General features: G+C 47.6%; 1 protein-coding gene across 9 annotated transcripts in view; it reads left to right on the top strand.

Annotated features, from left to right (window-relative positions):
* Nucleotides 1-9,175, top strand: part of TRAF1 (TNF receptor associated factor 1) — a 28,878-nt gene extending 19,703 nt beyond the window's left edge. For 8 of the 9 annotated variants that reach the window (XM_060408843.1, XM_060408837.1, XM_060408840.1 and 5 more), the window contains one exon: nucleotides 1,958-9,175. In XM_060408843.1, the coding sequence (XP_060264826.1) occupies nucleotides 1,958-2,179 (222 nt within the window). In that variant the 3' untranslated portion in view covers nucleotides 2,180-9,175. The remainder of the gene's footprint in view (nucleotides 1-1,957) is intronic. The other variant, XM_004003967.5, reaches the window with a different exon arrangement.
* Nucleotides 9,176-12,712: the final 3,537 nt, after the last annotated feature.

Genomic DNA, 12,712 nt, shown 5'->3' on the forward strand with positions numbered 1-12,712 from the left:
AATGAGTTGAAAACTTAAGTCTACCCCAAACCCTGCACACAGATATTGACAGCACCTTTATTCATAATTCCCAAAACTCGGGTGCAGCCAAGATGTCCTTCAGTAGCTGAATGCATGGATAAACTGTGGTCCATGTAGACAATAGAGTATTATTCAGCACTCCAGTGAAATAAGCTAGGGAGCCTAAGACACAGAGGGGGGACCTTAAGTGCATGTTAACTGAGTGCAAGAAGTCAGTCTGGAGAAGCTGCACACTGTGGGATTCCAATTATGTGATATTCTGGAAGCTGCAAACTGTGAGGACAGGGAGAAAATCAAAGGTTGCCAGGGTTTCATGGAAGACAGGAGGGATGAGTAGGTGGGACGCAGAGGATTTAGGGCAGTGTAAACACTCTGAGGGACTTCCCTAGAGCTCAGATGGTCAAGAGCCCGCCTGCAATGCAGGAGACCCGGGTTCAGTCCCTGGGTTGGGAAGATCCCCTGCAGAAGGGCATGGCAACCCACTCCAGTCTTCTTGCCTGGAGACTCCCATGGACAGAGGAGCCTGGGGGGCTACAGTCCATGAGATTGCAAAGAGCTGGACACGACTGCGCGACTAACACTACCCTACTAGATACTCTGATATGACAATGATAGGTTCCCGTGCTTACACACCTCTCCAGACCTATAGAATGTACAAAGCCAGGCGCAAACCTTGAAGTGAACCAGCGACTTCGGGTGAACATGATGTCTCAGCATAGGTTCATCAGTTGCAGCCCCCATCTCAGGTGGGGGATGTTGACAGTGTAGGAGGCAGTGTGGTGATAGTTGAAATCTCTGTATTTTCCATTCAGTTTTGCCATGGACCTAAAACTGCTCTAAAAAATAAAGGTTGTTAAAAATGTTTCAAAGGGCAGCCGGAGGTGGAGGTGGGGCAGGCATTGCCCCGCAGGTGAGCAGCAGCAGCAAGAGGGTAGGGCAGAGGGTGGGCTCCAGACCTCAGCTGGGGTGAAGGGGGATGAGAGAGAGAGCAAACGGGTGGGGGCGGGGTGCCACGGGGTCTGGGTATGAGTCAGTAGGTTGAAACCGGTTCCCCGTACGTTCTGGGGGAGTTTTAAAAATGCTAATGACTGGGCCTCACTACCGTGAATGGTGAGCCCTGGGCACTGGGAATTTTCAGACCTTCCCAGGGAATTCTAAAGTGCAGCCGAGTTTGAGAACCATTGTGGCGGAGGTGACGGGGATTTCAGGGGTGTGGGCCGGAGGGGAGAATATATATCACTTCGAGATCACTGGCTTCCTGGGGACACACAGGGCCCCTGTGCAGAGCAGAAGCTGGGTTTGTGTTTCAGGATGTGATTGACATCTGCTCAGCGGAAGGCCTGGCTGCTCTTACCCCTCTGCCTTGTCCCAGAGGATCCAGCTGCGGCTGAAGGGTCAACCTCTCTGGGCAGAAAGAGGCATCTTGGCTTAAGGGGTCCAGCTTCTTGTCAGGACTCAGTCTCGCCTTTAGCCCCTACCAGCCAACCACAGTTGACAGTGGCATCTGAGTTGCCCCCTCCTGTCAGATAGAATGTCTCAGTCCTAATCATAGAACTCCCCTGGAGCCTGCTCACAGTACCTGGTGTTTCTGCTTTCCAGCTCTCACCATGTGCCACGTGTGGCTCTTATTTCTTTCTTTAGCTTCTGCTCAGTGTGAGCTCAGGCTTTCCCGGTGGCACGGTGGTAAAGAACCCACCTTCAGTGCAGGAGGTATGGGTTCGATTCCTGGGTGGGGAAGATGCCCTGGAGAAGGGAATGGCTACCCACTCCAGTATTCTGGCCCAGAAAATCCCGTGGACAGAGGAGCCTGGCTGGCCACCATCCACGGGGTTGCAAGAGTCCGGAGGAACTAAACAAAAGCAACAGCAGCGTGAGCTCAGCATCAGAGGGACGGCATGGGTCAGACCCGGGCCTGACCTCCTAGCACACTGCCCAGCAGGTCACCTTCATGCTGCTGGACCAGAACAACCGTGAACACGCCATCGACGCCTTCCGGCCCGACCTGAACTCCGCTTCCTTCCAGCGGCCCCAGAGCGAGACCAACGTGGCCAGCGGCTGCCCGCTCTTCTTCCCCCTCAACAAGCTGCAGTCGCCCAAGCACGCCTACGTGAAGGACGACACCATGTTCCTCAAGTGCGTCGTGGAGACAAACACTTAGGGCTGGCGGGCCGAGCCATCCGCGCCCGAGGCCTCGGGGAGACCAGCTCAGAAGAGGGTTCAACACGAAGCCCGAGGTCCCGGCCCCCTGTGCCCAGGACCCCAGGGCACGATGATGGGCCGGGGCTGGCATCACCTGAGCCCGGCTGACAAATTGGCCAGGACGTGCCGTCAACTTAGCGGCGGGACCTTGGGGCCGACCCATGAAGGCGGAAGGTCCAGAGGGAGGTGGTGCAGGACTGATCCCTCAGCACTCACCACGCAGAACTGGAGGCCAGAGGGCCACCCCAGCCCTGAGCGTGGGGATGCACTCTGGGCCAGAGCAGGAGGGTATGGGGACCAGGCTGGGGCATGGATGCTCAGCCAAGGGCTCCAGGGATGGGGAGGCCTCTGCAGGTCACCGCGGAGACCGTGCTCGCTCTCTTCCTGCTCGGGGGTCAGAACTGGAACCAGGGATGGAAGGGATGGAGCCCAGTGTAATTCAGTCTGTCCCAGGCTGGACTGAGTTCCCCGGCCCTGGAGGTGAACAAGCAACCACAGAGGGCTACACTTTGGGGAGGGTATCAAACAAGGGGTGGAGTTAAAGACCTTTGAGGTTCCTTCCAAGCCCAGAAAGTCTCTACCTCTCAGCCCCCTGGGCCAGCTGAGGCCACGGGCTGCAGCGTTCAGGAGCCCCGTGCCCTCCAGTGGCCTGATTCACCTTCAGCACCTCGAGATAGGCAAGCTACCTGCATTGCACAGCCCCCACTGGGCCTGGCAGTCGGCTTCCCCTCTATGCAGAGCCACGTGCAGGCCCTGTGTCCTGCGCCTCCCCCAGCCACGGGCCCCTCCGCCTCCTCCAGGTGAAACTGGGGCTCTGAGCTCCCAGGAGCAGCCGGTAGGAGTGTGGAGAAGGAGAGGAACCCACACTTGCTGGGCTGCCTGCCTGGGGGCCCCACCCTCGGCCACGTCCAGAAGCCCATGTCACCTGCTGAACCCAGGTAACCACATCTCTAGTTGATGGGTCAGGACCTCTGAGCCACCTGCAGACGCTGTCCTTTTGTGTGTATAAAACCAAAGAAAGAACTGTTCTTTAATCTCTTTTGCAGTTTTCATGAAGGGTTGTGGGAGTTGGCGGTAACTTTTGAGCTCTGGGTGGACCGGCTAGTTTTGCAGGCGGCACCCAAGCTGCTTCTCCTTGGTCCTCTGTCTGTAACGGGGGAACTGCCCTGCCTGCCTCACTCACCAAGTTCGCTGACCTCAGAGGAGATGCTACACAGGAGAGGCTGGCAAGAAGCGGGGGCACCGCTGCCTGCCTGGCCAGGCTGAGGCTCACTTGTCTTCTCACCTTGGAGGTCACTATGCAACCTGCTGCAGGACCCTGGCCTGCTGGAAGCCAGCGTGAGGAATCCCACCCATGGCAAAGCTCATGAGGAAGGAAGCCCGACAAAACGCAAAGGCATGATCTGGCTTCAGGGGTTCCCCCTGAGTTTTCCTGAACATCTACCCCCCAAAAACCAGAGTCTGCCTGCTTTATTACTGTGCTTTTCACTCTTCTGACATTCTCTGGAAAAAAGTTAATTCAGGGCTTCAGTCTCCTGCATCAGCTGAAACCCCTTTGATGGCTCTCTAACTTGCCTGACAGGTTCCCCCAGACTTTTTACAATTTGTGAATTGTTTCCAGCCCCCCAACCACAAGAGGCACAAAGCTTAAAGCATCTTAAAGATACAGAGCCTTTTCTAAAGAGCTAAAAATCATATTGGTGATGGGTTTTCACTGTTGAGTCAATGACTGCTGCCAGGCCTCCATATTCTTTATCTTTTAACACCTGAAGGATATTAATCAAGGTAATTGGGATATAGAAAAAGGAATATAGTTTTGATGTTAGCAACACTAGACTTTTGAGTTAATTACTTTTCTTTTGTTATAAATCACTGTACTCCTTTCACTTGTTGTAAATTGCTGTACCTTTGCTGTGTAAGAATGTAACTTTATTTAGTGCTTTCTGAGAGTGGCACCAGACTTTGGGAAGAACAACATTTTCAACACAAATATGTCTTCTGGTTGACAAACCCTTATCAGAAAAGGGCCGTAAAATGTTAATTGGCCCTCTGGCCAGAAGATGACATAAATCACCTAAGACTTGTGTATACAACTAGGTATGCAGAAAGAAAGCCTGGTTTTGATAAGTCAGGGCTGCTGATGCTGCATGATTTTATATTATCCATTGATGTCTATGTACAAAAAGAGGTATAAAAGGCCTTTACAACAATAGAGGCTGGGCCAGTTGCTGGACTGGTTCCCCCGTGTCTCCTCTTTGCTCTGTTTTCTGGCTGAATTCCCATCAGGGGCGTGGAGGCTCGCCATGTCTACTTACTTGCCCCGGCTTTTAGGTTCCACGTGAGAGGGAGTCCAAGGCGGGGCACTCTCCGATATTCAAACAGGCGCCAGTGGCCTAACGTAGATGGTGCAAACTTCTTGTCCTGAAGTTTTATTAGTTCTTCACATAAACCAAGTTATTCAGCCTCTTTTCTCCACTAAATTTTCCTACTACACTATTTCTTCCTAACCTAATCTTATATTTCTAAATAAATAAGCTTTCCTCGCCTACGCCGTTCACCCTTCGAATTTCCCTGGATCCACCGGGGCTGGACCCCGGCAAGTGGCGCCTGGAACAGGCTATTCGAAGGTAGGTCTCCCCCAGTGTGCAGTTTTCGGGACGGCTAGGACCCCACTCAGGGTGTCGCGGACCCCCCTGCATAAGACAGGTAGGGAAAGAAGGGTGGGAAGTTTTGGGTTGAAAGAAACCGACGGGTTGAAAGAAACCCCCCTTGGCTAAGGTAAAACCTTGACAAGGCAGACTTTTCTATAAATCTTAATTTTCTGACACGGGTAACAATGAGTCAAAAGAACAACAACTCTTTATAGAAGTAATTTTGCAACTGTTAAACAAAAGAGAAATTAAAGTTAAAAAGGCTACTGTTCAATTTCTTTTAAAATTGGTATAAGCAATGTCCTTGGTTTCCAGAAAAGGACACTGTTAATTTGGATACTTGGGTGAAGGTATGAAAACAGCTAAAAACTTATTATACTTTACATGAGCCAGAAAAAGTTCCTGTAGATGCTTTTGCTCTGTGGAATATGATTAGAAAGGTTCTGGACCCCCGTCATGAGGCTGTTAGATAGACTATGGGAGAGGCTATAGCGGTGGATGGTAGTGGGTCTCCACCTTCTACGCAGATCATATTTTTCTGCCATTGGCTAACAAAAAGAGGGAGACTATGTTCTATCTCCCGAGGAAAGAGAGAGCTTACAGGATGCTGCGGCCGGGTGCCCTGTCAAGCCCCCTCCCCCTCTACACAAACCTTTAAAAATCTAAAACCTTTAAAAATTTATCAGATTTAAGGCGACCACCGCAATCTCTGCTTGCGCCTCCCCGGGGCTTAAGAACTCTCCACTTTACATCCAAAGCCTCCCAGAACATTGCCTAAGGTTGAAAAAGATAGGCAGAATTTTAAAAAACAAAGGAGCTTTTAAAACAGAGCTTGCTCCTTGCAGAAAATCCCTTCAGGAGGGCCTCACCCAAGCAAAAAAAAAAAAAAAGAGAGAAAGAAATACAAAAAAGAGAAAAAGAAAGAAAAATAATCGTAATAAAAAGGATTTTACAAATACAAAATGTTTCTCTTGTGGCCAAATGGAACGTTTTTGCTGGCAATGTCCTGCTAAACAGAGATGAAAAGCCGCGCCAATTAACCCCAGGTAGAAGGCAATGGCACTCCACTCCAGTACTCTTGCCTGGAAAATCCCATGGATAGAGGAGCCTGGTAGGCTGCAGTCCATGGGGTCGCTAGGAGTCGGACACAACTGAGCGACTTCACTTTTAATTTTCACTTTAATGGATTGGAGAAGAAAATGGCAACCCACTCTAGTGTTCTTGCCTGGAGAATCCCAGGGACGGCGGAGCCTGGTGGGCTTCCGTCTATGGGGTCGCACAGAGTCGGACACGACTGAAGCGACTTAGCAGCAGCAGCAGAAGCTTAGGACTAGACCTCAGCTCCACCAGGGCAACAATATTAACCCCTGATGTGCCGGTTACTCCGATTCCAATGGGAGTGGCTGGCCCCTTGCCTGAGGACATTGTAAGACTTGTGCTGGGGTGTAGCTCGCTTTCTTTTCAAGGAATTTCGGTGATGTCTGGTGTAGTAGATTCTGATTATGCTAAGGAAATTAAAGTTTTGATCTCGCCACCTACTAAAACTGTGCAAATTAATAAAGGTTAAGGAATAACACAGCTTTTGCTCTCACCTTATTATCAGACAGGAAAAGCCTTGACTTCTCAAGCTAGGGGCCCCAGAGGATTTAGATCTAGTGATCTAGCTTTTGGGTGCAAAAAATTACAGCTTCTAGGCCTTTAAAAGATTTTTAATTCAAAGAAATAAAATGTCAGGGCTGTTAGACAAGAGGCAGGACGTTTCTTGCATTGCTGGGAAAGATTGGCCCAGCTCCTGGCCAACACACACTACTGAAAAATGAGTTGGTGGGATTAGAGAAAGTGGTATGAGGATGGGAATGCTGTAGAGGACGAGGTGAGAGAGAGTTTACCTTGGCAAGTAGTGAGTTCCCCGTTGCTGGAGGTATTCAAACAAAGATTAGATGGTTACTGGTCACCTGAGGAGCTATAGACCAGATTTAGGCTACAAAAGGATCATTGGAAAAGCTTATAAAGATGTTGTGTAACAGCTCTTTACTTGCTTCTCATATTTAGGTCTGCCAAAAGTTTTGAAAACTGATAATGTCCCTTTAAAGCTGCAGAGAGATTGTTTACTCACTTTAAATGATTTCCAGAAATTATTAGGGGATATTAATTGGATATGCCCACATTTAAAACTGACTACTGCAGATTTAAGGCCTTTTGTTTGATGGCTTAAAAAACAATCCTAATCCCAGTTTTAGGAAAAAGTTGCCTAGTGAAACAGAGTTGGCTTTTGTTAAAGTGGACGAGGCTTTAATGATCAGTTAATTAGGATTAATATTGCCAAAAGAGGAGATTAAATTATTCGCCACAAATCAGGATGCTTGTGACAAGAAGGCCCATTGGTTCCAATTGCCAGTGACCCCAAGAAAAATAGTTTTATCTTATCCCAGCTTGGTGGCACAATAAATTTTAAAAGGAAGAGAAAGAAGTGTGGAACTGTCTGGAAAAGAAGTAACAAATGTAGTAATTCCATTCAATGAGGATCAACTGCAAGTCTTTCACAAAGTAGTAATAATTGGCAAGTTGTCCTGATAGATTTCAGGGGTCAAATTTTGTTTCATTTGCCCTCAAGCCCCTGCAGTAGTTAAAAGTTCAAAAATGTTAGCGTGGCAGTTTGAGGACACCTGTGAAACTTTCCTAACTCTGTGTAGTTCCTTTGGTCCCCTTTACCCTATTGGGGAGGGATGTGCTGTTTCAAATAGGAGTTGCTTGGAAAAGGGATTTGTCAATTTCTTAGTTCTCAATAGGTGGTACAATTAACAATACTTCATATATTGATATAAATACATAATATAAATATATTTGCCTAATTACAGTTTGCCTGAGTGGGTATAAATAAAATATAATAAAGGTATACCTACTAGTGTCTTAAAGGGTCACATATAAGGTACATAAACATGGGTTATACAAATGCCAATGTTACAGTAACGTCCGGAAGCGACAAGCACAAAGGTATAAGTGTCTAAACTGGAAGGAACCTGAAACCCTCACGTTAATTCTTAAATGTAGTATTTCTGACTTGTGACAAGACAGATTGGTAGGCAGCCATTTTCGTGTCTTAAAATAACGGGGGGCATAGTTAAAATTTTATACATCAAATGATTACTAAGGAATGTTGCAGGTGAGATGTGGTTATTTTTAGTTTATTTGAAATGTCTTAAGGTGAGGGGAGGAGGCAGAGCAAATATTTAAAATTCGGAAAACCCTAAACCTTTTGATAAGAAATTGTAATTTTCACTTATGTTATCTTTAAGGAAAGGTGGAAAAATTGGTGTAGTTAAATTGAGCCATAACCACTGGTGATCATGGGGACTGGTAATTAAGCCTGCAGAAAAAAAAATTACAATCTAAGAATTAAAAAAAAAAAAAGATCCTGAAGATTTTGTTTAATTGCATCAATTTCTGTATTATATATGCATTTAAAAACTGCAATAAGTTGAATGGGTTAATCTTGTCTAATATAAGTAAATGAGTCTGTAGACTGTGATCTCCCCAGACTAAAAAGTACAGTACTTGGAATTCTGCTCTTTATGGTTGTAGTGTTGGTAAAGCACTAATATGCAGAAATGTGAAGGGATTACACAGTGCAAAAAAAAAGGGGGTATACCTAATTCCATTCATAGAACTATACTTGATTAATTCGTATACAAATTAATATGTATACTATATATATACATATTGAATATATACTGTATAATTATATATACATAATGTATATATTGCAGTAATATAGTATGTATGTGGCTGATATTAATTGGTGTAGATTGGCATGCTGTGATAACGTGTTATATATACTGTATAATTATATTGTGTGTGTGTGACATACGTTATTACAGTGCATTGGTTTGTGTTGGTTGGTATTAGTTGTGTGCATGTTGTATTGCTGCAATATATATTAATTAATATGTTAATTATAAAGATTAATTCAAGAATATTGATTTATTAAATTGTTTGGTAAGAACCATCAAAAATTGTAATTCCATATAACAGAGAACAACTTGATGCTTTTCAAATGTTTGATGATGATTGGCAGATTGCTATAGGAAATTATTGTGGTCGAATCTTGCATCATTTACCCTTACATGCTTTGTTAATTCAAAAATTAAAAAAGGAGAATTTAAGTATAGTTTTCCCCCATCAGATTTTACAACATGCTCTCTTTGTAATACATTAAATGCTGATTCGTCTGGAACAATAAAATGTAAAGCCGTTGGTAGAGTGGAAAGACCTCCTCTCCAGACAATAAAAAGGTCCCAACCTAATATTAACTGGTGGTCGAGGAGGTGTTTACATTTTTTCCACAGGACACAGATTCGCCAAATTGGATCCCGGACAGGCTGATTCATCATGTCACAGTCCCCCAGACACCTGATTCACCACAAAAGGAAAAGGGAACTCCTCTGCCGCCACCTAAGACTTGTGTATACAACTAGGCATGCAGAGAGAAAGCTCGGTTTTAATAAGAGTCAGGGCTGCTGATGCTGCATAATTTTATATTATCCATTGATGTCTATGTACAAAAAAAGGTATAAAAAGCCTTTGCAACAATAGAGGCTGGGCCAGTCGCTGGACTGGTTTCCCCCGTGTCTCCTCTTTGCTCTGTTTTCTGGCTGATTCCCATCAGGGGCGTGGAGGCTCGCTATGTCTACTTACTTGCCCCGGCTTTTAGGTTCCGTGAGGGAGAGAGCCCAAGGCAGGGCACTCTCCGATATTCAAACGGGCGCCCGTGGCCTAACGTAGACGGTGCAAACTTCTTGTCCTGAAGCTTTATTAGTTCTCCATGTAAACCAAGTTATTCAGCCTCTTTTCTCCACTAAATTTTCCTACAACCCTGGGATTTCTTTGGAAGGAATGATGCTAAAGCTGAAACTCCAGTACTTTGGCCACCTCATGCGAAGAGTTGACTCATTGGAAAAGACCCTGATGCTGGGAGGGATTGGGGGCAGGAGGAGAAGGGGACAACTGAGGATGAGATGGCTGGATGGCATCACGGACTCGATGGATGCGAGTCTGAGTGAACTCCAGGAGTTGGTAATGGACAGGGAGGCCTGGTGTGCTGCAATTCATGGGGTCACAAAGAGTCAGACTGAGCGACTGAACTGAACTGAACACTTTCTTCCTAATCTAATCTTATATTTCTAAATAAATGAGCTTTTCTTACCTCCGCCATTCACCCTTCGAATTTCCCTGGATCCACCGGGGCTGGACCCCGGCACTGGCCCATCCTCCCAGAGCCCTGAGGTTTCATGTTGCCATGCAGAGCTCCAGAGCAGCCCCCTCATCTTTTCCCCTCCAGCCTTCTCTGCAGCTTACTCCTCCTGTACCTGCTGAGGCTGAGTCACTCCTCAGACCCTCAGTGTTCTCATCTGTGAAATGGGTTAGCAGCCCTGCCTGTCCTCTCCAGCCCGGCATTTCTGAGCTGGCCCTCCCTGGGAGGTGAGGGGGCAGCATGGCCCAATGGGCTCAGTGTATCAGAAAACCAAGAGCACAGCCCCCAGGGCAGACCTGGTATCCCATCTTGCCTCAGCCTCTTCACTTACAAATGCAGAGAAGCACCCTGCCTGGCCCTGCCCTCCCCCCCCCGCCCCCCCACAGGGCTTTCACAAGGCTGAGATACGATGCTCTAGTGCTTGAGCCTGGTGGGCTGCAGTCCATGGGGTGGCTAGGAGTCAGACACGACTGAGCGACTTCTTCCCTTTCACTTTTCACTTTCATGCATTGGAGAAGGAAATGGCAACCCGCTCCAGTGTTCTTGCCTGCAGAATCCCAGGGATGGGGGAGCCTGGTGGGCTGCCGTCTATGGGGTCGCACAGAGTCGGACACGACTGAAGCGACTGAGCAGCAGCAGTAGCAGTGCTTTGCAGGGTAGTGGCATCTCGCCAAACAAGACAGGCTACCAACACGTCAGGACTTCTTTTTCCCATCCCCACTGCTGACAACCTGTCATGAGGCTGACTTGCTTCCTTGATGTGTGTGGAAACCAGAGATGAGTGATGGAGACATTTGTCTCAAAGCTGGTGTCCTGGCAAAGGAACAACCATCCCTACTCGCTGAGCTAATAAGGGCTTTGTGGGAGAAGCACTCCCAGAGACACTATCACTCTGTCCCTTTCACCACTTGTGTCTGATGGGAGGAGACACACTCTCTTCAAACAGTGTGAGCTGCAGCCATTCTTTCGGTCAAGCTTTTTTTTTTTAATCTTTCAAATTTATTTTTATTTATTATCTTTTTATTTTTTTACTTAACAATACTATATTGGTTTTGCCATACATTGACATGAATCCGCCACGGGTGTACATGAGTTCCCAATCCTGAACCCCCCTCCCACCACCCTCCCCATATCATCTCTCTGGGTCATCCCAGTGCACCAGACCCAAGCATCCTGTATCCTGTATCAAACCTAGACTGGTGATTTGTTTCTTACATGATAGTATACATGTTTCAGTGCCATTCTCCCAAATCATCCCACCCTCTCCCTCTCCCACAGAGTCCAAAAGTCTGTTCTATACATCTGTGTCTCTTGCTGTCTCGCATACAGGGTCATTATTGCCATCTTTCTAAATTCCATATATATGTGTTAGTATACTGTATTGGTGTTTTTCTTTCTGGCTTACTTTTCACTCTGTATAATCGTCGGCCAAGCTTTATTGAGACCTACTGTGCTGGACCCTAGGGGGTGGGGAAAGATAAGCAATGCTCTCTATCTTCACGGAACTCTTAGCTCAGTGGGCAAAACAGGTCCATAAGTAGATCATTGAAAGTGATACATAAGAGAAGCTCAGAGAAAGTGTGGGAAGTCCAGACCCATTGGTTGAAGCAGGGAGGGCTTCCTGGAAGAGGTGGCATATAAACTCAGCCTTTACATATCTGGAGATGCAGAGGATAGGGCTGTGGGGAAGAGCAAACGCCCAGAGATGGGATGCTGTCTTGCCTTCAGGTAACGTGTGGAAGGCAGAACCACGGAGGAAAAGGCAAGAAGGTGGGATGGGCTGGAGTGCAGAAGGCACCCAAGGCGGCCCCAGCTGCCTGACATTGTCAGCGCTGGGTGGGAGGGCCTCGAATCACCTGTGTGTGACCCTCAGGCTGTCCACAGCAGGGTGAGATGATGATTTTAAACCTTGATTTATCTTCCACCAAAGCCCTATGTTAAGTGCGCCGTACACCTGAGGTCCTACCATTTACGGGTAGTTCGGGGGGAGGGGAGGCAAGACTCAAGCAAAACCACTGTTTCATTGGCCCTTCACACACCCTGTGAGGCAGGCAGAGCTGAGCGTCCATTTAGAAACTGGGAAACTGAGGCCGGGGAGACCAGGTGCCCTCCCCAAGGTCAGGTGGGAGCGAGGGAGGCGTGGAGTTAGGAGCCGGGCCTTTGGCTTCTAATTGCTCTCCTTCTTCTAGACTGACGAGGAATTTCCGTTCCTTCTGTGTCTTCAGCCAAGATGAGGTCACATCTTCACGGGGGGCCTTGGGAGGAGATGGGTCCCTCTGCTCCCAGCCTGAGGGCCAGCCTGTGGGAACCACCCTGTCACCCCCACGGTGCCCGTGAGGAGGGGCCCGTGAGCACAACCGTGGGGACTCCACTCTCAGTGGGCACTCACAGGCCAGCTCAGTGGTGTCTGCAGGGCATCCCGGACCACCCTGAGCCATAGGGGCAGCTGTTATGTCTGCCTTTAATTGTCCATTTCTAATGGGAAGAGACATGCCCTCTGGTAGAAACACTGGATAGCTACAAAAGTGATGTACAAAAGGAAGTAAAAAAAAAAAAAAAACCAGTCATGAGCCCCGTGTCCTGAGAGAGC

The sequence above is a fragment of the Ovis aries genome, chromosome 2 (assembly GCF_016772045.2).
Source record: "Ovis aries strain OAR_USU_Benz2616 breed Rambouillet chromosome 2, ARS-UI_Ramb_v3.0, whole genome shotgun sequence".
Classification (NCBI taxonomy): Eukaryota; Metazoa; Chordata; class Mammalia; order Artiodactyla; family Bovidae; genus Ovis; species Ovis aries.